Here is a 24,939-nt window from a genome sequence, read left to right on the forward strand (position 1 = left end):
TTCAGTTACATCTGTAACAAGTTTTTGAAATAAAAGGGTTTTTTTTCTAGGAAAACAAAACAAAATAAACCCCAACCAACCAAAAAAAAAACAAAACCCCAAAACAACAAAAAAACCAAACCAGATTCACGAAAGGAGTATGAGGCTACCCCAACGCTGGGAATTTCTAAACGTGCTGTTTCCCAAGGGGTAAAAACAATCTGATGGACATTAGTCCTTCTGCCTGCTCCAACCATACAGCCTGGGCAGGTCCGAGAAAAAGACACATACACAGACACAGAAAGAGTGAAGTAAGGACAGTGGTCAAGTGGAGGAGAAGGGGCTTGTCACAATGCGGACCCGAGTGCTCCTCACCTGCTCTTCTCAGGGCCCAGGTGCAGCACTGAGGAAGGCCCCTTGCTTCTCCCGCTGTCCCTGCACGGAGCCTGCCCGCAGCCCACTCCACTGTACGAGCCCCACCTTGCTGCAGCTGACCCTGTGGTGCCACTGGGCTGTCAGCTGCGGCTGAGAAACCCAGTCCAGTTTTGGAGGAAGAGGAAACATTTAACAGGAATTCTTTTACAACCTAGACTCAAATCATGTTAGTGCTTCCCACAGTTCAGGCTCCTCAAAAGCACAAATGTAAAATGAGAAATACAGACTGTTTTCAGTACTTGGGACTGAACCCAGAGCCTTCACACTGAGCTATATTCCATGCCCTTTATTTTCTTTTTAAATATTGAGATAGGGTTTCACTAAGTTACCCAGGCTAGGACTGAACTTAGCATCTTCCTGCCTCAGCCTCCTGGGGTGCTATGGGATTACAGGTGTGCCACCATACCTGGTTAGAAATGGATGTGGTCGCTGAAGAATTTACAAGAATCTGGCATAAAGGGAAGGGTGGGGGACGGCAGGCACAGGACATTCAGCCCAGCTCCCATGTCCATGCAACACAGTGACCTGAGAAATTACTTTGGCCAGGTCGGAAAGTTTACCCTCTACCCCAGTGTGGACCTTTGAAAGAGTGCTGGGAACCTCAGAAGGAAACAGGACCTAGAGATTAGTATTTCTCAAACCTCGGGTCATGATCCATTAGTAGGTTATGGGATCAATTTAGTGGGCCACGGCCCAACAATAAAAAAGAAAGCATTCACTTGCATCATACTTATTTTGTCTTTTCAACCTTTTCAGTTGCAAATATGGTATATATACACCCTGCCTGGGTCACCACGTAAAATGTTCACTGTAGGTCACTGTTAAGAAGTCTGGGAATCTCCACCTACGTCTCAGCCCCATCCTGGGTCCAGCTTCTTGGGTTCTGCCAGGAACTTGGCCAGTTCCATCCAACAGAGAGCTGTCCCCAAGAAAATTCACACAGATCTAGCACTACCACATTCATGCTGGACAGTTCTGGGGGTAGAAACTCGTGACCCTGGCCTTCCTTGAAATGTCACTGCTGGCTACAATAGTAAAACCGGAAAGCCGGGCATGGTGGTGCACGTCTGTAATCCCAGTACTCGGGAGATGGAAGCAAGAGAGTCACCAAGAGTTTGAGGCCAGCCTGGACTACATATCGAGATCCTGTTGCCAAATAACAACAACAACAATACCCCTGTAAGACCAGGAATGGCATAAAATGGGGCTTCCTGTTGCAGCTGGGCCCCTCTTCTAGCTTCTTCCCAACTCTAGTTCAGACCAGACCGGGGATGTGATCAGGAGGGACTCAGATCATGCCTGTGCAAGCACTTTCTCAGCGCAGTTGACATCACATGGCCGAGCCACAGATAACCCAGCAATCAGCAGCCGTCCACCGAGGACAGAAGGCTTCACTAGCAAAAACATGCTTCAGAGGGTAACAGGAAGCTGCTCCCAGCTAGGACTGCTGTGAATGGTGCTGCAGAAGCCAGTGCGGAAGCTCTGCTAAGACCAGCGATGAAGGTCCATTTAGTCCCTCGCTTTTGAGCGTTCACACAGACCCAGGACGAGAGAGGAATACAAGTGCACGTTGGGAATGTGTTTAAGGAACTGACATTCAGGAGGGGAGGACAACGTGAAACTAGGCCCAAACGTTTACTCAGCAGTGAGCACTGCGGAGCTGGACAGAGGGACACTCACTCCTGCTCCAGGATGGCAGGTGGAGGATGGGACATCTCCGCTTCCCCAGGGACCCTACCTGCAGTCACCCTGGGGAAGACTGAAGCACACAGTCAGGCGGCCAGGCAAGTGTGCACAGTGGACACTGCAGCAGCAGCTCCTGCTTGCTGGGTGGGTGGAGGCACGCCCTGCCTCAGGACAGAAGAAGGGACCGAGTCCAGCTGTCTGCTAAGTGAGGGGGAGGACTACAGAGCGGCGCCTGGCACGAGGCCAGGCCAGCAGGCCTGACCCTCAGATGCTGCGGTGTTTGATATGCCGTACAGGCATGTCGTGGCGGGAGCCGGGAGTGAAGACTGCACATCTCTAGGAGGAGCAGGCCTCCTTCTGCAAGAAGTATGAACAGAGGCAGAAAAGGGAAAAGCACATTCTGTGTCTGGGCGATCACCACCTAACCAGTCCATCTGACTGTACTTTTTTCTTTTTTTTTTTCAGCACTGGGGATTAAAACCAGGGTCTCTGCGCTGAGCTACATGCCCAGCAACCCCCCCACCCCAGGGTCTCACTAAATCACCAAGTTGCCCGGGCTGGTCTCAAACTTGCAGTCCTCCTGCCTCAGCCTCCCAGAGTGCTGGGGTTACAGCGATGTGCCGCCCATCAGCCAGGCTGCAGCTGTACCATTTCCCATGTTCCAGGCCGCTGAGCTGGAGCTACCAGGAATTCCTGAGCACTCAGGCACCGGAGAGCCCAGCGCCTCAAAACTGTCCTCTAGATAACCCCACACCCTGCCATCTCTCTGAGGAACCTCGCCCTGTGCCAGGGGATAACACCACTAGCTCTGCTTCTTTGGATTCTCAAGGGAGAAACCACAAGGGAGGGAGGCAGTGCAGCGAGGCACTGTTCCCAGCACTGCACTCCAGAGGTGGCTGGGGAAGTAATGTCCTGTTCAAGGTCATCCAGGAAGACTCCAGGGCCCTGCTGTTGCTAACTTGTCTCTCATATGGCTTGGTACCTGCAGAGCAGGCTGCCTGCGTGGGCCCTGGCCTCTGGCTGCATCTTCCCTGAGCTCACCGGAAACACGGGTCCTCAGGTCCCAGCACCCCCTGGGAAGCTGCAAGTTAACAAGGCTTCCACGGGCTGGGAATTTAGCTCAGCGGTTCCACTGCCTGCCTTGCAAGTGAAGATCCTGAGTTTGATTCCAGTACAAAAAAATTAAAAATAAATAAATAAGTAAGTAAGTAAGTAAGTAAGTAAGGCTTCCAGGTGAGCTGTGAGCCCCTGCACATCCCCAGCAGTGGCTCTGGTGGGCATGTGGGAGAGTGGCTACGGGCTATGCCAGGCTCACGCTCTAGCCCCACTACTTTCTGTGCAAGCGCTGCACATTGAGCTGCACTCCCAGCACCTCCCAGCATGATATTCTGAAAAGAGGCATTTGGAAAAAGTCCCACAGTAAACCTGACACACATCCTCAAACCCTGGTGACTCCGGCTGGCCCTTTAAAGACGAGGGAGGAGGAAGGACACAGCTGTATTCCTCTGAGCTCCTTCAGGAAAGCCCTGGTTTTTGGGGGGAACACGGACATCCTGCAGCCACGATCCCCCGAACAAGAGCGGCCTTGGAAGGACCACATCCCAGCCCAGTGGTCAGGGCCTGCTTTCAGCCATGAGATCCCACATGGAGAAACACACCCTCCTTGAGCCACACCAGCCCCCGCTGGCTTCTCAAACACCTGCAGTTACTATTTCCAGGCAGATGAAATAAATGCCATTGGGGGTGCTGGTGTCACGGGGCACCAAATGGCCCGGAGACTCCAGGACTGAGCAAAATGGCTCCTGGGGGGTTGATGTCCCCTCTCACTGGATCATTACGTCCAGGAATCTCAGCAACTCATCCCCCTCACCTCCACTTATCCCAAGGCACACCAGCATCTCAGAACAGTGGGCCAGGATGAAAGCACTAACTAAAAAGTACAATTAAACTGAGAGACGGCTCTGATCACTTCCCTAAGGTGCAGTGAGGGGAGACTACAGTAGGTAGGATGGAGGTCGCAGGCTGCAGAGGACAGATCAGGGTGGGGGACACCCAAGAACCAGGTCCTGCTGGGGGATATAGCATTGCCACTCCCCAGCCGCCAGACACCTCTTCAGGCACTGGTACGGGCAGCACTGGGCTGGACAAGCTTCTCTAGCTGCAGCACAGAGCTTCTGCTCCACGTCCCCTTCCGCTCCCTGTCAGGCAGCAGTCCTGCTGTGGGCCAGGCCTTTGCTCTCCACACGGGGACCATCATTTAAAGCACGAATCCCCAGATCCCCAAAGCAGGCCAGCTGAAAGTTAAAGGCATGTTGGCTCTTGGGACCCAAGGCAGTGCCTGGACAAGGCCTAGGGCAGGTCTTCCCCTAAGGAACTAACAGCTCACCTGGAGAAGCCAAATGCATACAAAATAACATTTACAAAGACTGCAACAAGATTCAGAAATTAATATACATGATTTAGACGCAGCACTTAATTGGAGAGATTTTGGATATACCAGGGAAGATACCTGAAGAAAACCCACAGAAAACCATATGGTATTAACCACCCTCATGCTTACATGGTCAAAATTTCCTACTCCACCGCCCTTCTGAGCAGGGACACAGCCAGTTATGGGTATGGCAGAGCCCGAGTTGGAGCGCATCAGTGTGCAGAGGTGACCTGAGCTGGACTTCAGGGGCCGTCACCAACACATCTCAACAGAGTGCTACAAAGAGCTCTCAGCTATGGAAAGAAATAGCACCTCACAGGCCACGGGGCAGGAAACGGGTGATCTCAGGCCCAGGTGAGAACGGCAGGAGGCAAGAAAAGCATCTGGGACTTCACTGACACCACTGGGCACTCAGGAGGATGGTGTTATCAAAGCATTTGGGACTTCACTGACACCACTGGGCACCTCAGGAGGATGGTGTTATCCCACTCAGACACAGAGTCGTGCGGAGGGGGAGGACAGAGCGGGGCCACACTCCCCTGGGAACAGGGAGAGACAGAGCACAGACCCAGGCCCGGGCTTCTGATGATTGTGCCCACACAATTATGTGAGAAACTCCCTTCCTCTTGGGAATGCACAGCCTCCAGAGGGCTCTCTGGTCTCACCTGGGAACTCATCTCATCACAGACCTGAAGGAGGACACGTGCCTGCAGAGTAACAGGTGGAACCCACTTGAACTGCAGCACACCTGCTCCTGGAAGCTGTGTTTTACAGCCAGCAACTGCAAGGTATGTTTGGCAGGGGTAGAGCACTCTGCTGGCCTTTGAGGAACAGCTGGTGAAAACCAATAAAGGGCCCCAGAAGATAGGGAGGACTCTACACACTGCTCAGTGGTGTTGGAAAGGCGAGACCGTGAAGCTGGGCAAAGCGGCGCAGCCCTGACAGGCCCTCAGTAGGAGGCCAGGCTTTAGGGTAGCTGTTTGACAGAATCCCCAAGAGGATCTCTTTTAAAAACAGATTTCTGATTTTTCACCCCAGACCTAGGGAATGACTGGATGAAAATGGAATCTATCTCTTTTTCAGCTTTTGGGGTGGTGAGGATTGAACCCAGGGCCTCATGTATGCTACACAAGTGCTCTACTGCTGAGCCACGCCCCTACCCAGGAATCCGTTTCTTAATGTTCCCTGGGCAAGCCTGATAATCCACCTGGTTTCAACAGCTCTATCTGTGTAGTTCTGTGTACAGCCTGTGTGGAACGCCTACTGGACCCTGGTTCCATCCCCAGCTCGGGTGGGGGTAGCTCTGCTTCAATCAGCAATTTCTGTCTTTCTTCTAAAACGAAACACCCCGAGTACTTAAGAGATATTTGTTTTAGTTTTTAGAAAGCATAAAAGCAATGTGTAGTTCAAGGTGCAAAAGCACGGTGACTTAACAGTGCGATTCGACTGATAGAGACTCCTTAGCATTCCCCGCCAAGCCCTCCTGTGAGTCAGCTGTGGGGACAGATACACAGGTACCAAGTCCTGCAACTGAGAGACATTCTGCTCAGGTGGGCCAGACCCAGGCTGGCCAGAACCCACCCGGAGGACAAGCAGCAGCTGGGCTCTGGGGCATCTCGCAGATGATCCTGCTGACTCAGAGAAGGCAAGGCAGCCGCTGCCACGGGCAAAGCAGAGCCCGCCGGCACTCGTCCCTGCAACCTGGAGGACACAGTTTTGCCACCCTGAAGACTTCCAGGTGGCAGTGCGGCTTCCTGGGATGTGCCGTGGCCCTAAGAGCTGGGTCACTGGACAGGAGCGAGTCAGTGTGCGACGCGCTGAGAGAGCAACTACTGCACTCCAGCAGACACACACGTCCCAGCCTGCCTGGTTCACGCCCGCGGGGACAGCCCTCTGGGCCCCGCCGCTCAGGTGTCCTATGGCTGTCTTCTCCGCCCTGACTCTGAGGACGCAGGAGAATGACCGAGCCCCAGATGGAAACAGCTGCCACGCCCTCCGCAGCAGCTGGAGACACAGTCTCTCATCTTTGCCCAATGCACCAGCGATGCCTCCGAAACACTGATGATCAGCCACTGATCAACAGCCACACTCTGCAAAATATACCATCCTACCTTCCTAGGTGGGTGCACACAGAAAAGGGAACACTCGGCACTGCTGTTTTGAAAAAGGCCAATCTGTAGGAAAAGGCAGTTAACAAATAACGTGGGAGTGCCTTGGGTCCATGTCTGTTTCTCTTCTTGGGGGCCAGCTTCCCACTGAAGGGGGTTTGTGGACAGGAGTAGGGGCTGATATTCCCATGAAGTACTGGTTTCTGGCATCATTTTCTTTCCTTTTTTGAGACAGAATCTCACTATGTAGCCCAGATTGGCCTTGAATTTATGGTGATCCTCCTGCCTCAGCCTCCTGAGTGCTGGGATTACAGACGTGTACCAATACGCCTGGTTGGCATCATTTAATTTTCTTTATACTTATAAATTCAGGTCAATCCCAGTGGCCAGAGAAGATCATACCACACCTTTGCCGGCACACGATTAAGTGACCCTGAGAGCAGGCAAAGAGAATCCATGGCAGAGAACAGGCAGACTTCTCAATCCAAGTGTCAAAATACCACCGGTTCTCTGCTTCCCTATGTCTTTCCAAGATAAACTGGGGCGTGGTACTGCAAAAATTTACTTTCCACAAGGAAGCAGGAGCACTGTCAAAGCACGGGAAGCCAAGAAGGACCGGTGCAGACCCCGGTGGTGACAGCAAGTAGGGTCTCCTGTCAGCGGTGACAGTCGGCCTGCACAGACCCCAGGGAGGACAGGACAGGTTGGCGCTGCTGAGCTAGCGGTCGGCCTTGCCACTTACCTGCCTGTGCCCCTGTCACCACGCCTCATGTGTGTCCTCCTACAGCTCCCACAGCACTGGAACTGGGCCAGGATGCAGGATGGGATTGAGCATCATCAAAATTAAGTGCAAATACACAGCTGCCCATGGTGACTGGGGTGGCTGGGAGAGTGGAAGGGACACCTCCACAAGTCTGGGACGATAAGAAACGAGGCATCTCTGCAGACAGCTCCACCAGGTTATCTGTCCTTCCTGACAGAAAAGGGGAAATGCTCACAGCTGCAAGCGTCCTAGAACTGAGCCCGGCTGTAGGACAGCACCACAGGAGGGAAGGACAGCCTGCTGTCACCTTGTGATGGAGACCACACAGTGCTTCCCCCTCGTGGAGATGGCAACACCGGACCCCTCGGGGCACAGGACACGACTGGAGTGATGACCTCTGCTCCCCAGGCTGGGGTGACCAGCACCTCTGTGGGTGAGTGGGCGGCATACCCGGCTGAGAAGGGCCCGTGCTTTCCTTACCGGGTAACTGCCATGGCTTTCCTATCTCTATTCCCCTCAGTCCCTGGGCCCTAAGAGGTGGTCGACAAGTCACTGGGGTCTGAAGGACACCAGGAGGCGCACCAGACTGGAGAGAGAGATCTTTCCAGTCTCCAGTGAACGGGTACCCCAAGGCTTCCAAGGACCACAGACCCCAAGTGCAGGAAGATGGGAACAGGAAGGCATTCGAGGCTGCACCATGCCTTCCTTAGGGCCAACCATGCCTTGGAGGCGGGGGCAGGCCCACGGGGCAGGGAAGATGGCGATGGCTTTGAGAGCTCTGTGCAGGCTAGTAAGACACGGATGTTCTCTCATACCAGCCACATGCCTACCCCTCCTTCGTGCTTTCCCAGCAATTTCAGTTACTTCATCATCAGAACTGAAAGGAGATCATGTGCAGAAGCCCAACTAATGTGAGGAGCACAGGGAGAGGGTGTGAGCAGGAGGGGTCCTGGGCCTGCGCTCAGGTCCCATCTCTCCTCTCCCAGGGACTTGGCAGACATAGGGCTTCCCTTCCAGGAAGTCTGGGCTTCCAATGACTGCCTCTCATTTATGATACGATGCTCACTTGCTGTATGGTAGACTGTTATTCAGTCATTCAGTCATGCAACAAACTATTAGGATGGCAGATAAAGTGCCAGATGCCAATGAAACATGCACAGCCCTGGGAGGGTGAGAAGATGCGCCAGCTTAGGGGAAGTCTGAGCTGCCCTAGGGAAAAGTCATGGCTTTTCCAAGTGCCCCAGACAACTGTACCCAAGTCTTTGCTCAAATGTCACCTCCTCAGAAAGGGTTGTCAGGGATTCCTCCTCACTGTCTTCCCATCCACCCCTCACTGTATGTTTCTCTACAGTGTTTCCTGTTCCCTGCCCTGCAGTCCCTGCATCACCTCCTACTAGTGGGGTTTAGAAGGCAAGCAAGGTCCTGGAAGGAGTCTAGAGTCACACGCTGGAGGGGAAGCCCTCAGAATGGAGGCAGATACCAAGAAAGCGTGGTCAGCAACGCCACGCCGCTGAAAGACCCAGTGCAGACGACAGCAGCTGATGACCCTGGCTCAGGGGTCTCAGAAGGTGGTGCAGGCAGAAGCCTCACTGGCATAGCTGGAGAAAAGCGGGCAGCCCAGGAGACAGGTTGGGGTGGAGCTTCTTCAGGATCTAGGGCTAAAGAGGGAAGGGGGGAGGAGCAGGTGGGGGGGTAAGAAGGGTCTGTCTGAGATATTAAATATAGGGTCAGGCAGGAAGCAGTAGAGGGAGTTTAGACAGAGGCTGTAGGGAGGTAACCAAGGAGATAGCCAGGGTACACGTGTATGAAGCAAGCACAGCTCAGGAGAGGGCCTGCCACACCAGGAGGCTCAGCTCAGGAGCTCCTCTGCCTTTGCTGATGGGTTTCCCAATTGGCGACTGGAAGTCTCTTGGCTGGGTAAGGCCCAGGCCGGAGTATGTGACAACAGCACCCGCTGCCATCTCTGAGCGGCAGTCAGCCCTGTAGGGCCACAGCTGCTTCTACCCGGGTTGTCCCTGGAGCGTCAAATGCGGATGAGCAGCCGGATTCCTGCAGAGACCCTCTGCCAGTGGCCACCTGTAGCTCGGGAGCTCCTCCTCGAGACCCACACCCTGTGGTCTCTGAAGGGTGGCTCAGAACAGGCACACACACATCTGCACACAACCCAAGTCAGTATCCCGGCCCCATGGACTCCTATGAAACTGGGTTGTGGTGTTTTGTTTTGTTTTGTAAGGGGTAGGCAGAAAAAAGAGAAACAAGGAAAAGGAGCCAGTGGGGGTTATTTCTTGCGCTTGTGTAAATCCACTATGCAGATCATGATTTCCTGATCCTTATGAGTCACACACACACAGTGTTACATTTAAAAAGTTACACAAAAGTGTTACATTAAAACAAGAGTTACAAAACAAAGAGTAAAAGAACAGTAAGTTGGGCACCCACCTATAATCCTAACTATTTGGGAGCCTGGGGCCGGAAGTCCCAAACTATAAGGCCAACCTGGCAAAAATGACTCAAAAAAGAACACTGTGGAGTAGGGTGGGGCTTGCCAAGAGCTTTAAACACAAAGAACAATACTGGCACTCTTGAAATAACCCAAAACTTTGTGGCTTTTCAAAACTTCCTAACAGGGTTGAGGGTAGAAGGTCTAGCATTTAGGAAAACAGGATCAGAAACTTAATTAAAAGAATGCAAATTAGTCTTTAAAATATTTAATATTCACATATTGAAATGATATTCTCGATATACAGTGTTAAATTAGTCATATTAAAGAAAATTCTTTGTTACTAGGGACTGAACACAGGGCCTTTGCACCGGACCACATTCCCAGCCCCCACTACAATTTTTCTAATTTTAATTGTTCAGGTTGGGCTTGAACTCACCATCCTCCTACGTTGGGATTACATGTCTATGCCTCCATGCTTGGCTTAAAATTAATTTCACCTGTTTCTTTTAATTTTTTAAATATCACTAAATTTAAAAAATTACCTATATGGTTCATGTATTTCTACTGAACAATGTTGATTTAAATCAGTAAACTGTTTAAAAGAATAAGCTTAATTTTTTTTTTTTTTTTTTTTTTTGGTGGTACCAGGGATCGAACTCAGGACCTTGTGCTTACAAGGCAGGTGGCGGAACCACTGAACTAAATCCCTGGCCAGAATAAGCTTAATTTTATCCATGTGATGCATAGAAAAGTTTAAAGAAATCAATACCAAGAAAACAGTCCTGTCTTGCCCTTCTGGCTGTGCTCCCTTGAGGCAATCCCTTCCTATTGCTTAGCCGTTTGGATGCAGGCTGAGTAACTTTCACCCCAAATGCTCGGCAAGAAGTGTTTGGAATTCCGCAGTGCTTTGCTCGGTACATCATGGGTTATCTTGCGGACGGGACCCAAGTGTGAACACGAAATTCATTTATATTTCACATGCACCTTACAGGTATTAGCCTGAAGGAGATTTAACACAGTCTCTTAGGTGCACCAGCGCTGTGAATGCAACTAGCCCCACGAGGTCGGTGTGGAATTTTCCACTCCCCAGTGGCGGTGTGCCAGCACTCCACAGGGGTCTCACAGTTTTGTCACTTTTCCTGGGAATCTCCCTCCTTCAGAATTCCTGTCACTGTCCTTTCCCTGCTCACCTGGGTCAGATCCCTTATTTCCTGAGGTGAAGAACCTAATGGCTCACAGAACACATCCTCTTTTTTCAGTCCTTGCAGACCCAAAGAGGACTGTTTTTACTATTCTTTTATTGGGATTCTGTACCTTTACACAATAGGTCTTGATTCTCATTTTTCCCCTTGTCCCTGCCCTCCCTTCATCCCCTTCTCCCCTCCCCATTTACAAACACTTTATTTCCATTTTTTCAGTTTCTCATATTTTTTTCCTGTCGCTTATTACCTTTCCCCCACCCTTCCAACTTTCCTTACACCTTTAGCCCTTTACTTCCTATTTCACATTATTAATTGTCTCATTAGGATCCTGGTAATATTATAGTTTTTCACACCAAAGAAACTATTTGGTATTTCAGTTAAAGAAATCTCTGTATGAACATTAAAAATAGGGAATCCTAAAATAAAACTAAAAAGGAAAGTAAAAGAGAAAAGGCAATGATGTAACATCAAAATAACCCTTAATTCTGGATATGAAAATGGTCCCTGAACATATTTAAATTGCTTCTCACTCTTATAGTCTTATCTTATTCTTTTTTCATAATTTAAAGAATACTTTATTAGTTTCTGTAATCAAACCCACGTAGATATGACCTTACATATTTAGTACAATGTGTTACCCCTGTACACATGGAAAAAAAATAAAATAAAATAAATTAACATTTCTAGACCAATATGGTTGTCCATTTCTGTACAATGCCAAGTTAACACAGTAAATTGGGATGACTTTTTCCAAAGTTGGCAGCACCGTTAAAGTTTCCCAAAATTCAATTTGTATATATATATATATATATAAAGACTAATAATAGTATGTTATGCATCGATAGCAGCAACAGCTTTTCCAGGTTCTGCAGTCATCTGAACAAAATTATAGACATTCAGCACATTCCATTAAAAAAAAAAAAAAAACAAAGAAAAGAATAATATCCAGACAACAGCCAAGTTCTGTTGCTGCTGTGGTACCTGGCACCATTTTTTCTATTAGCCTCTTAATCATCATCTGGAAAGAGAACATTCTAGAGTAATATCATTAAATGTAGCTCTGATAAAGCACGGTCCCTACTATGTATCATAAAGCAGGTACTAGATATTTTACATTCATAGAGGTATGATACAGTACTGTCCTACATCAATAATACTAGATTCAGTTTTGGTTTGAAATTTACTTTGTCTGCAAATAAGATTGCTACCCCTGTTTTTTTCTGGGCTCCTGTCACATGGAGAATTGTTTTCTATCTTTTCACTTTCAGTCTATGGGCTTCTTTTTGCACTAGGTGTGTTTCTTGTATACAACATATTATTGGATTTTGCTTCTTATTCCATTTTGCCAGTCTATTTCTCTTGATTGGTGAGTTGAGGCCATTGACATTGCTGGTTATAATTGATATGTACTGACTTATTTATTGACATGTTATTGGCCTTTTGTTGACTCTTTACTTTTTCACCTTCTCCTTTTAATTTCTTGCCTTGCCTATTTGATTTGCTCTGTTGGGCCTCATGGCATTGTTGCCTTCATTGTCTTTTTCTAGGATCTTGTTTAGAATTGCTTGTGTTTTTACTATTCTTATTGGACTGGTTTTTGGTTGGACATGGGAATTCCTCAGAAGGCCGAGGGATTTGTTTCGTTATTTTCCAATCTGGGAACCAGTGTGGAAATGGCACATTTAATCTTTTTTTTTTGGTGGTCCACATGGGTTTATTCCTTTTACTTTTAGGGCTTTCTAACTCACCCCACCCAAACCACCAGACAGGGTCTTGCTATGTAGTTCAGGCTGGCCTTGAACTCACTATTAGCCCAGGTGTGTCTCCCTGCATCAGCCTCTGACTGCTAGGATTACAGGTGTGTGCTGCCACACCCAGCTACCACGTTCTTTCTTTGTTCACTTTCTTATAGACAAATGACCTAGTTTTTTATTACTGTATTTTTTCCCTCTAAGCATAGAAAGCTCTGAGTCCCATTTCTATTATCTCAGGGGTCACCGTTAAATGCTGAACATGTCCACTTGAGTCGGAAAGTCTAAAACAAATTGATATCCCTCCCACTCTTCCCCTCAGGTTCAGGGATCTGGTAATAATTCAAAGCAACTCCAGTACTTTAATTTTTAGAGTTCCTCAAACTAGGGACCATCATTGATTTGTAAATGACACATCCTTGCACAAGTCTTTTCCTCCTGAACTACAGTAACAAGACTGTTAGTGAATAAATAGCTTCTTCGCTCTGTGAAAATGTCTTTACTTGTTCCCACTACTGAAAGATAATTCAAGCTGGTTACTGAAAATTACGCCAACAATTTATTTTTGAAACCTCGCATGCTGAAGACATCAGGAGACTGTGGCCTGGCTTCTGTTGTTACTACTCAGACATTTGTTGAGTTTCACTGTTAAACCCCTTGGTGATCTAGCCTTCCCTTTCATGCTGGTTTTGAGAGGCAATTTTTTCCTTTGGGAGCTCCCATGAGACACACTGGGCCTTTGCATTCTGTCCTCCATGTTGCTGACTGTTCTCTCTCTTTTTTTTGGTACCGGGGATTGAACTTGGGACCTTGAGCTTGTGAGGTAGGTGATGGAACCACTGAGCTAAATCCCCAGCCCACTGACTTCTCTTGATGAACCATCTCTCTCAGTGCAGAATTCTATGTAGATCTCCAGATCTACTTTTCTGTTCTCTAATTCTCTCTTCAGAATTTATGTCATTCACTACGTTTCCACTGGGCTTTTAACTTAATGATTACAGTTCTTATTTTATAGGTTTTATTTAGTTCTTTAAAAAAAAAACAAAAAACCCTTCTTAAATGTCCTGTGCCTTACTCTTTTCTTTGATTTCCGTGCTTTTTTCCCCTTCAAACACATTACTGCTGCATCTACTATGTGATGGTCTTCATCTGGATGCTTAGTTTTTCGTGAATTCTGCACCTGGTAACACCCTACAACGAGCCGTCATCTGCAAGGATTGCAGGATCCACAAGGCCTGCGCCACGGAGGGTGCACTCTAGACAGGTCTCTGTGCTCCTGCTCGGACCCCCAAGAGCCTTGCTAGCCTGCGTCAACTTGGGGGCTCCTGAACTATGGGCTCGATAAACACTGGCTTTGGACCCAATGTCTCCTAGCTCACAGATTTCTGTCAGCCCTATCCAGAGTGCGGCACAAAGAAAGATGAGCTCTTTTGCCATTTCTTGGGGTCAGAGAAATGGGGAAGAGCCCTGAATCTACTTTACCTGGGAATGGATCGTTGGGGGATTTCCATTTTAGTTCCATGCTTTTACATGTTCATTAAAATCCAAATTTCTGGGCTTTAGCTCAATGGGTTCCACCGCCTGCGTCACACCAAGGACCTGAGTTCGATCCCCAGCACCAAAAATAAATAAATAAATAAATAAATAAATAAATAAATAAATAAATAAATAAATAAATCCAAATTTCTAACATTTTTAGGCCTCATTTAGGGGCCGGGAAACGTCCCCAGAGCTGCCCACTCTACTGTGGCTTTTGAGTCCTGCATTGGCGGTGGTTGTTACCTCTTGTTTTCTTATAAGCTCAGCTATATATTTAACATCTTTCTGTTGTACTTTCTACAGCATTTCTAAGTGACTAAACCTGGCATGGCTCTACTTCAGCTCAATATACCATGTTACTTTAACAAAATCCACGCTGTCTTTTGGCTTCTAGTGAGACTGAAAAATCCAATGCCAGCTGACTCCCAATCTTCTGTATTCTCTGGAAGTGTTCTGGAATATTATGGTGTATAATTACAGTGTTTTTCATCCACCATCTTGGAACCCATAACTACACATTCTGGACGCATTTATTTCTTTCACATTTCCAGCCTTCATTTTCCTTTTCTCTCTTTATAGACCCCCTGGATGTTAGGTGCCCCCCCCCAGGGTCTCACTATGCAGTTCAGGCTGGGCTTGAATTCACTATGTAGTGCAGGCTGGCCTCAAACTCAAGGTAATCCTCTGCCTCAGCCTCCTGAGTGCTGGGATTACAGGTGTGCACCATGCTCGGCCTGTTAGGTGTTTTTATTCTACTTCCTGGGAGCCTTTGTCAACTTGCTTTTTAAAAATCTGTAATGTTTTTAATTTCCAAGAATCCTTTCTTGTTCTGATTTTTATACGATACCATTTTTGTATCATAGGTAAAATACTGGCTTTTTAAAATAAAAAGGTAGATAATAGGAAACAGGGAAATATCTTTTGCAAATGAGAATGGGACCATAAGATGGAGGGGAGGAGAGGATAGGGAAGTACAAAGAATTAGACCTGTTAATGTACATGTACCAACTCCCCACAGTGAATATAATCATCATGGACTACAAACATCTACTAATAAATAACATTTTTTAAATTAAAAAAATATTGATTCTTTTCTGTTGATAGTATTCCCTAAGTGTTGCCTTCTGGGCTCCTCTGAGATACTTGTCTTTCTTTGCTTGTTCTGTTTTCTACTTTTCATGCTAGAAGCTTTCTGAATATAAGCAGCGATCACTGCTTGTCCGCACCTATTTAAGTGTGGGAGTGCCAGGTGCAGGGACAAAGCCTGCAGTCTCAGCTCTCCGGGAAGCTCGGACAGGAGGGTGGCTTGAACCTGGGAGTCTAGGACTGACCTGGGCAACACAGAAAGACCCTGTCCCTCACCCCCACCTGCCAAAACAGACAAGAGAACAAGAGATCTTCGTGGTGGTGACATGAATCTATACGCACACGGTAAAAGGGCACCGAACCGCACACCCTTTGACTTGCAGTTTAACTTCTTCCTGTGCAGATGCTCAACCCTGGGGTTGGGCCCCAGCCCACTCCCACCATGCCACCAAAGCCCAGGCCTCCTTGGCTTCCCTTCGGCAGCTTTGCTCAGCTCCCGTTCACCTTCCATTTACCAAAAATGTGAACTCTGGCCCTTTATTGTTTCTTCTCTCATTCTTTGCTTTTGTGGGTTTATACATTTTCAAGTTTTGCTTTCTGTTATTTTGGCAGGGCTTTGGGGGCAAGGGGTATAAGTGGATGTGTTCAACCTACTGTTTACCAGAGTACGCTGGGCGGAGGTTTCCGAGGGGTGTGCTTGGGGTGGGGTCTCCAAGTCCTGGGCCCGAGCGCTCCTCCCACCTCTGCCTTCCTCCCACCTCTGCCTTCCTCCTTCTCTCCCCACAGGACAGAACCACACTATGGTGCCCGTGTGGTGCCGCCTGGTTTTCAATCTTAATTTTGCAAAGTACTTACATACAACAAGACATTTGAAGATGAAAGGGAGGTGATAGTAAGTCAGTAAAAACAGGAAATCCCAAATTCAAAAATTAGCCCTCATTCAGACATCACCTACAGGGTGGAGAGAGCAGCTCAGGTTTGGCAGCCTCTTCCAGTGCGCAATCCTGAGATTTGATGTTGTGCAGGGAAAAGAACACAGATTCATTAGCTACTCCCCCAGACTTCTGAAGGATCCTCTGACCTGCCCCTTAAATGGCACAAGGTTGCAGTCCCACAAATTGCTGTGATTTGACCATGACAGAACTGACCCAGGACAAAGTTGGGCCCTAGGTAGAAGGCACTCGCCGGCAATAAGTGGCCAGCTTGGGTAATCGGCATTTTACATACTTACAAAATTAAACAAGATCCTTAAACGTTAAACTAAAAACAATCACCGTGAAAGTCACTAAACACAAATAGCAGCACATGTGCCACTCAGCAGACGGCCACACTGCTTACCCTGCCTGCGACGGAGGAGGATGGAGGCTCTGTGAAGCAACAGTAGCCAAGATACACTCCGGAAACGCAGGGGCCTAGGCTCACACAAGGACGCTCTCAGCAGCCTCTGCAAACTGTCTCCAGCCTGCCAAAGGGCTACAGTGACTGCCAATCACACATTTCATCCTACCACAGAAGGAGTATCACAATCCAAACTACGACGAGACTCAAACTAGTAAGTGGTTCGATCTCTGCCTCTGAAAAACTTAAACTGTACCTGGCATGGAAAAGATCTGAAAGCTGGAGCACTGTCCAAGAGGACTTATGTAGCAACCCCTTTCTCATCCTGGGGAGGTTGTAGGCCCAGATTTAAAATGGTAAAGACTAAAGCCCTTGCAGTTTTGAAGCATCTCAAATCCTGTACTGTGTCTTTTAAGTAGGACAAGGGCTAAGTACCAGCCTGGCAGAGATCCCAGTGACACCCAGGTGCCTACCACACGTGGTGGCCCACCTGTCAGAAAGACCCAGACAAAGGATCTAGTAAGGACGCCAACAAAAAACTCCACTCAACACTGAGCAAACGGCTCTTTTTAAAAACACACAGTATTTCTCCAAAGCAGACATACAAATGGCCACTAAGCACATGAGAAGATGCCGGTGTCATTAGTCATTAGGGAAATGCAAATCAGATCACAGTGTGACACCACTTCATACCCTCTAGGACGGCTGCGAAGACGAAGACCATCAGTGTGGTGAGGACGTGGAGGAGCTGGAGCCCACGCACTCACTGGTGGAATTCTGCAATGGCACAGCCACTCTAGAAAGCAGTTTGGCAGTTGCTCCAAAGTTTAAAGACAGATATACCACATGACCCAGCAGTTCTTCTCCTGGGCATGATACCCAAGAGAGCTAAAAACATATATCCACACAAAAATGTCTACATAAATACTCACAGCGTATCTATTCAGAATGACCAAAAAGTTAAAACCAGCAAATGCCCCTTAACTGATAAATGAATAAACAAAACGTGGTATGTCCATACATGTGGACTATTACTTGGCCATAAAAGGAGTGTTGTATGTGCTACAACATGGATGAACCTTAGACAGACAGACCACAGCTGCCAGGAGCTGGGAGGGGTGGGAAGAGGGTAATTGTTATTGGGTGGGGATGGAGGTTCTTTGTGGGGTAATGAAAATGTTCTAAAACTGGTGTGGTGCATAAGTACATGAATACACTAAAAATCACTTGAAATATACATTTAATACATGTAAATTTTATGGTATATGAATTATCTCAATACATCTATTTTTTGTTGTTTTATGGCAAACTAGGCTGAGCTCCACTTAGTGACTGACTGCCTGGTTCTGTATCAGTTATGCTTTTATGTATCAGTTAAAAAATAAGGCATGCACTGGGCGTGGTGGCACGCACTGGTAATTCCAGCTACTTAGGAGGATCACAAGCTCAAGGCTAGCCTGCGCAACTTAGTGAGTTCTTATCTCAAAATACAACACAAAGAAATGGCTGGGAATGTAGCTCAGTGGTAGAGTGCTTGCCTGGTAGGAACAAGGCCCTGGGTTTGATCCTCAGTACGACTAACAAATAAAGTCAGCCTTCTCAAGCAAACAAGCTAACTATCAGTATTTCCCTTAAACTTTACTTCAGTCACGTTTACTGTGTGGGCTTCCAACCAAAATGGGAAAAAGGAAACAGCCAAACTATTCCCCAAGCAACAGTTACTAAGTAGGTGCTCTGCTCAGCGCCTCTCAAGGGTGGGCCCATACGATTGGCAACAAATGCACAGCAATCTGTTCTAGGTACAGACGTCTGACATCGAGCAACTGCAGGTCAGCAAGCCGACCCCAGCTGCGGGGGCTGCAGCACCAGCTGCCCTTCCTGGACCACTTAACACCACTAGTCCAGCCCTGTGTGCGGGAATTGTAGCCACTGACACAGTGGACAAGCCTGTTCCTGAGGGGTGTTCCCAGCGTGGCAGGCAGAGTACAACTCAAACGCCCCATCACTTAACCAGCACCGGGCCTCTAGATGCTGCCAACTAGCTGGGGTCATGCACACACCATCACAAACCCCCACCGTCTTGCAGGGAAACTGGCGGTCAGTCTGAGATGTATCATAAACAGGTGCCACTTTTCAGGATGATAACATGAATCCAAGGTCTCCTAACAGTGCAGAGTAATTCCAGGTAGGAAATTTCCCCAAGAAACATAAATATGTTGTCAAAGAGCATAAAGTAAAAAGTATGATGATGTTAGCTCCATTATTTATAACAGTGAAAAATAATTAACTGCTCAGAAGTGGAGACTGGTTAAAGAAACCTGAGTTTGTCCCTCTGATGGGACTTACGCATTCACTGGATGTCTTGTTTTGTTTTGTTTTTGTGGTACCGAGGATCGAACTCGGGCCCTTGCGCTTGCAAGGCAGACTGTGGAACCACTGAGCCAAATCCCTAGCCCATTCTTCTTTTTTTTTTGGTACAAGGGATCAAATTCCGGACCTTGTGCTTGCAAGGCAGGCAGCAGCACCACTGAGCTAAATCCCCGGCCCTTCACTGGATGTCTTTTGGAAGCCAGAAAAAAGCTTTCTGACCCAGAAACACCTCTGCCTGTGAGCTTCTATTAGGAGGCACTGCAGGCAGCACCAAAGTCAGGTTCCTGAAAGAGAGCAGCCCACCTGGCCTTTCTGATAGGTGTCAAGCACAAGGTCTGTGTGTCTGACCAACAGTAACCCTGTCACAGCTGAAAAGAGCAAAGGTATTGTGCCCTGAAACTGCTGCAACAGAAGGGGACTTGATTATGAGAGCCACCGAAGTACAGGGAGAAGGCAGGAAAAATGTGAGAGTATTATGGATGCGCTGACACCAGGCGTGAACCTAAACAAGGTCACAGTGGTAACAGGGTTCCTGTGACTGCCGTGCTTCACTTTTAAAACACAATCTGGGAATTATTCCTTTGGTTCAAGCCTGAGAATGAGGGTGACACCAAGGTGAATGTTATATCTGTTATCTAGATGTCCCTCACAAAGCCTCATGCAGTCATACATGGGGCTTTTGGGAAGGGGCCGGCTCTCCCAAAACGGGGTGTGCTGGGGGGGTCAAAGATGTGAGGCTGGGACTGAATCATGCGACATAGAACTAAGGGTGTGAGCGCTGCCCACCCTAGCCATATAAGGGACAAAAAGTGCTGCTGCGGTTTGCTTGTTGTTTATTGCTGCTGCTGCTGTCTTCTGCTCTGCGATGCCCTCTGCCACACCATCCTGCCTTGAAGCCAGCCGACCAGGGACTGAAAACTCTACAGACTGTGACCCAAATAAACCTTTCCCCTTTCAACTTTGGGCACCCAATATTTGGTCTCAGCAATGAGAAAAGTAAGCAACACAGTGAAGGAAGACATCAACAACTACAGAGAGGTTTCTGGGGCACCCGGAAACACCAATGAGGAGGAGCCCCTGCACTGCAACCAATTTGCCAGGTTTCAGTGCAGGTGACTTCTGTTTTGAGGAAGGAGGCTTTCAGAAAACAACAATCAACAGAAAGAAGGTGCCTGATCTAAAAGCACCCAGAATTCAGGGACTATGTATGGTCACGGCCAGCCTGAACCCCTCTTGGGCCATGCAAACACTCCTAGAATGGGACCAATTTGTAATGTATTAAGTAGGGGAGAATGGGAAAGCTAGAATTAGCACAGTATGTGTTGTTCTCGTCAGAAATATAGATTTGAAAAGACTTGAACCATCCACTGAAATATGTAATTAAATGCAGTTACCCAAGTGGTAGAATTACAGGTGGCTTTTTATTTTTTCAAACTAAGAACCAAACCCAGGGCCTCCCCCATGCTCTTATCATTGAACCACACCATCAACCCCTTTTATTTTTTTAAATTGTGAAACAGGGTGTAGAACCAGGGATGTAGCGCAGCAGTATAGGACCTGCCTGGCAAGTGCGAGGCCCTAAGCTTGATTCTGGGGAAAGAAAGAAAGGAAAAAAGGAAGGAAGGAAGGAAGGAAGGAAGGAAGGAAGGAAGGAAGGAAGGACGTCTCCTGAAGTTGCCCAGGCTGGCCTTGAACTTGTGATCTAACTGCCTAAGCCTCCCAAGTAGCTGAGATTATAGGAGTATATAGCCATGCCCAGCAAGAGGTCACTTTTTTTAAACCCAATTTTCATATATTTTGCATCCCTAATCCAAAAATGTGAAATGCTCTGAAATACCAATATGATATGCCAAAAGTTCTAGAACCTGTAACACTTCAGACTTTGTATTTTTTTACATTAGCAATGTTCAATGGGTGAAATCTAACCCAATACTCCAAAATCCAAAACACTCCAAAATCTTTACTTTTGGTTCCAAGTATTTCAGATAATGGATAATCAACTTGTATTCCTATATAAGTAACTAGGCAATCAGGAAAAAAAGCCACAAATTTGAGAGATATAAGAGGAGCCCAGCAATTCTGTCAGTGTTGGATCATCAGAGGCAATGACCACAAAACCTAGGCCTTTTTCTAAGACAGAGTCTCACTATGTAGTTGAGACTGACCTGGAACTCCCTATGTAGTCCAGGCTAGTCTTGAACTCACAGCCATCCTCCTGCTTCAGCCTCCCAAGTGCTGGGATTACAGGCATGCACTACCACCCCTGGCTCATCCTGGGCAATTTAGAGACTTAGTAAAACCTTGTTTCAAAATTTGAATAAATAAATAAATAAATAAGGCTGGGGATGTAGCTCAGTGTGAAAGCCCTGAGTTCAGTCCCAAGTAAGAAATAGAGAAGTCCGGATGTGGTGGTGCACACCTGTAATCCCAGCACTCAGGAGGCTGAGGCAGGAGGATCACTGTGAGTTCGAGACTAGCCTGGACTACATAGTGAGACCCTGTCTCAATAAAACAAACATAAATAAATAAATAAATAAATAAATAAATAAATAAATTGCCCAGGCTGGGCTTGAAGTTGTAATCCTCCTGCCTCAGCCTCCCAGAGTGCTGGGACTACAGCCCTGCACCACCATGCCCAACTACTCTAATTCAAAGCTTTCCTGCTGTCTTAGATTCACAGAGTCCCACAATGTTATTGGAGGTAGGTCCCAGGTCGAATCATGAGTTACCAAAATCATCCCTGAAGGTCTATCATCTAATATCCCTTACATTTGTCAGTTAAATCCAACACAGCCTGCTTCTCCTGTGGGACAGATCACCATTTCTCCGCTGCATACTGGCTGACGTTGCTGGTTCACACTTAGGGCCATTTTGTTTGAAAAAATCCATCTTTTCAACACTCTATGCCATGCATGCATGTGGTGTCATATAAATTAAATGCTCAGATAGCTTGCCTGCATCACAAAAGCTCCCTACCTGGTCTGCAGGTTCTCCAGCTCCCCCACCTAACCCACTGGGAGCTCATCCTGTTGAACTCATCCACGCAAACTTTGGAGGGGCTCCTTGGCACATATGAATCCAGTTCCTAATCCTGAGTCTGCCATCAAGACCTGCGTGTGTGCCACACAGCAGCATGGTGCGAAGTCTTCTGAGGGGCGGCTGACTGGGTGGCGGTAGGGGTGCCCCAGGGTTTAACCCGAGTGGAGGCTCTTAGTGACCTTGGGCAGAGCCTCAGACCTCTCCTCACCGGTAAAATAACACTGCCTGCTTCACAGGCTCTGTCAGTGAGGCCTAAAAATGTAAGCACAAACAAAAGTGCTTCCGGCAGTGCCCAGAACCCAGCAGGTACAACTCGGCAAGTGTCAGGGGGATCATAATCTGCAGTCACACCCAATCTCACTCGCCAGCACTTTCTCCTTTCCCATCCCACCTCTAGCTCAGCATTTTCAAGATACAGCCCAGGGGCCCCGAGACACATTTAGGAGGCCCAGGGTCCACATTTTTTGTAACATCTTAATTTGCCTTTTTATTCCTGACAGCTCTTAGAATGCACGCCTGGTATTCTTAGCTTTTAAAACTTAACTTGTGCATGTGCAGGGGACAACAATACTGATTATACCCAAAGCAGTGCAGGCTGTGAAGAGTTAACCCCAAACTGGCTTGTTTACAGAAGTGAGTCCAGCTGAAGCCTCTGTGGCCCAGTCCGAGTAACTCCCACCCAAATTTCATTCCCACAACTAAAACCTTCTTACTAGAAGGACAATGTTCTAATTACAACCATAAATTTTATCTATTCTGTTCGTAAGTTGAGAATGCTTTGTCTTTTTTATGAGCCTTGTTTACATTAATTTCCATAGAAACCAGACAACTGCACATTCTCACAACCTAGTTCTGCCTTTTCAAGCAGCTCACCTTTACCTCAACAGATTACCAATAAAAATCAGCGGCTTGGACTGGCCAGCGCCTCTGTTGGTTGCATCAGCAACGGTCGTCCTGGCGCCCCTATTTCTGTCTCTCTTATATTCTGTCTTTTAGTTTGTTTTTCTCAGGCCTGTGTTGTACACTGGGCAGGAGACCGGAGCTTACTGCAGAGCTTTCTGGTAATGTTTCCCCCAGTATGTGTGTGTGTCTTACTGGGGATTGAACCCAGGGGTTCTCTATCACTGAGCTACATGCCCAGCCTTTTGTATTCTTTGAGACGGCTTCTCAAACTGTCCCGGTGGAACTCAAATTTGCCATCCTCCAGCCTCAGCTCCCTCCGGGCTGGGATTATAGGTGTGCACCACCACACCCAGCTTGTTTTAACTTCTTCTATGGTAAAATGTTAATAGATACAACACTTGTAAAAGGTCACAGTACTCTGGGAGACTGAGGCAGGAGGACTGTAAATTCAAGCCCAGTGTGCTGTGCTCTCCATTCCAATAAAACTGATTTGAATACAGCCTGCCCATTTGTTTACAGTCTCTAGATGCCTGCATGCTGCAATGGCAAATGCTGAGCTGAAGTGAAGGGGACAGAGGAGCCTAAGGAGTCTGAAACATTTACCTGGTGCTTTTCAGAGAGTCTGCTGGTGCTTGGCGCCAAGGGGGCTTCCACTCCCTGGAACATCTGGCCCAGTGCAAAGGCAGCCAAGGAGCCAGTGAAAAGAACCTTAGCCTTGGAAGCACAAACAGGCTTAAACTCAAATCTGGGCTCTGCTTCTGGTAGCTATGTATCTTTGGACAATATAAAGTTACAGCACTCTGGGAAGCTGAGACAGGAGAATTTCTCTGGGTTTCAGTCTCTAAAATAGGGCACTGAAGACCTCAAGGGGAGTGAAACTGCCCAGAAAGCTGGGTTAACACTGCCTGGCCCCTAGCCAGAGCCCACTGAGACTGGGCAGATAGAAGGACTGCACTGTCACTAAATAATGAATAATCATTTTCCTCTTGACTCTTTGCCTTACACCCCCTGACAACTATCACATTTTCATCCTCCAAAGAATTGGAATCCAATGAAACTTCTTAGCAACAGCTGTGTATTAATAAGATCTGTCAGCAAGGAATGGCAAGGGGAAGAGGAAGACAAAAGAGGTGTCTGATTACTGAGGCCTTGAATTCCCATTCCTCCACAGCTCACATTTTGACAATTTCCGGTTCATTAATATTGGCACTAGAAAAACACCCAACTCAACCACACAGCAGAACTGGAGGGGGATAGAAACACCCCACGGGGCTCCGAAGGACCTCTGTGTCATGTGGGCAATGCACCGAAAAGGCAATCCTGAGCAGCAGCAGCACAGCGCTGTCCCTGGGAGCTTGGAGGCTGACGGAGCCTGAGCTCAGGGCCTGCGAGCCACCGTCTGAAGTGAGGAGAGTCCCACACAGCCGGGCGCTCAGCTGTGCGGTGCGGTGCTCTCCTCGCCACCCCCCACTAACCTTGTAGGGATAAACAGAGTGGTCACTTCTGTTTTTAATGCATGGCCCTAAGTTTCTTCAAAGTGATGGGGTTGGCATAACTAGGGCAACTCCAGGTGGAGTTCTCAGCCTCCTCCCCCAACCAGTGTCTTCTTTTTTCCCCATACTGAGGACTGAACCCAGCGCCTCGGCACTAAGCGACATCCCCAGTCTGAGACAGGGTCTTGCTAAGTAGCTAAATTGTCCAGGCTGGGCTCCAACTTATAATCCTCCTACCTCAGCCTCCCTCCCAGATCACTACTAGGGTCTTGATGCAGGCCTCAGCTGCCATCCTCATCCTGGTTCATCTGCATGGGGCTGGCACTCTTTTTCCACCAGAGAAGCCCTGAGCTGAGGCTGAGGCCTGGGTGCT

General features: G+C 47.8%; 1 protein-coding gene across 1 annotated transcript in view; it reads right to left on the reverse strand.

The window, feature by feature from the left end:
* Ube2o (ubiquitin conjugating enzyme E2 O) overlaps positions 1–17,485 on the reverse strand; it is a 34,140-nt gene extending 16,655 nt beyond the window's left edge. Inside the window, exons 1-2 of the mRNA XM_033767427.1 lie at positions 17,455–17,485; positions 16,762–16,856 (exon numbers count right to left, since the gene is read on the reverse strand). Of these exons, the coding sequence (XP_033623318.1) occupies positions 16,762–16,856; positions 17,455–17,485 (126 nt within the window). The remainder of the gene's footprint in view (positions 1–16,761; positions 16,857–17,454) is intronic.
* Between the last annotated feature and the right edge of the window lie 7,454 nt (positions 17,486–24,939).

This window comes from Fukomys damarensis, unplaced genomic scaffold, assembly GCF_012274545.1.
Source record: "Fukomys damarensis isolate Sample0158 unplaced genomic scaffold, DMR_v1.0_HiC HiC_scaffold_23, whole genome shotgun sequence".
In the NCBI taxonomy this organism is placed as follows: Eukaryota; Metazoa; Chordata; class Mammalia; order Rodentia; family Bathyergidae; genus Fukomys; species Fukomys damarensis.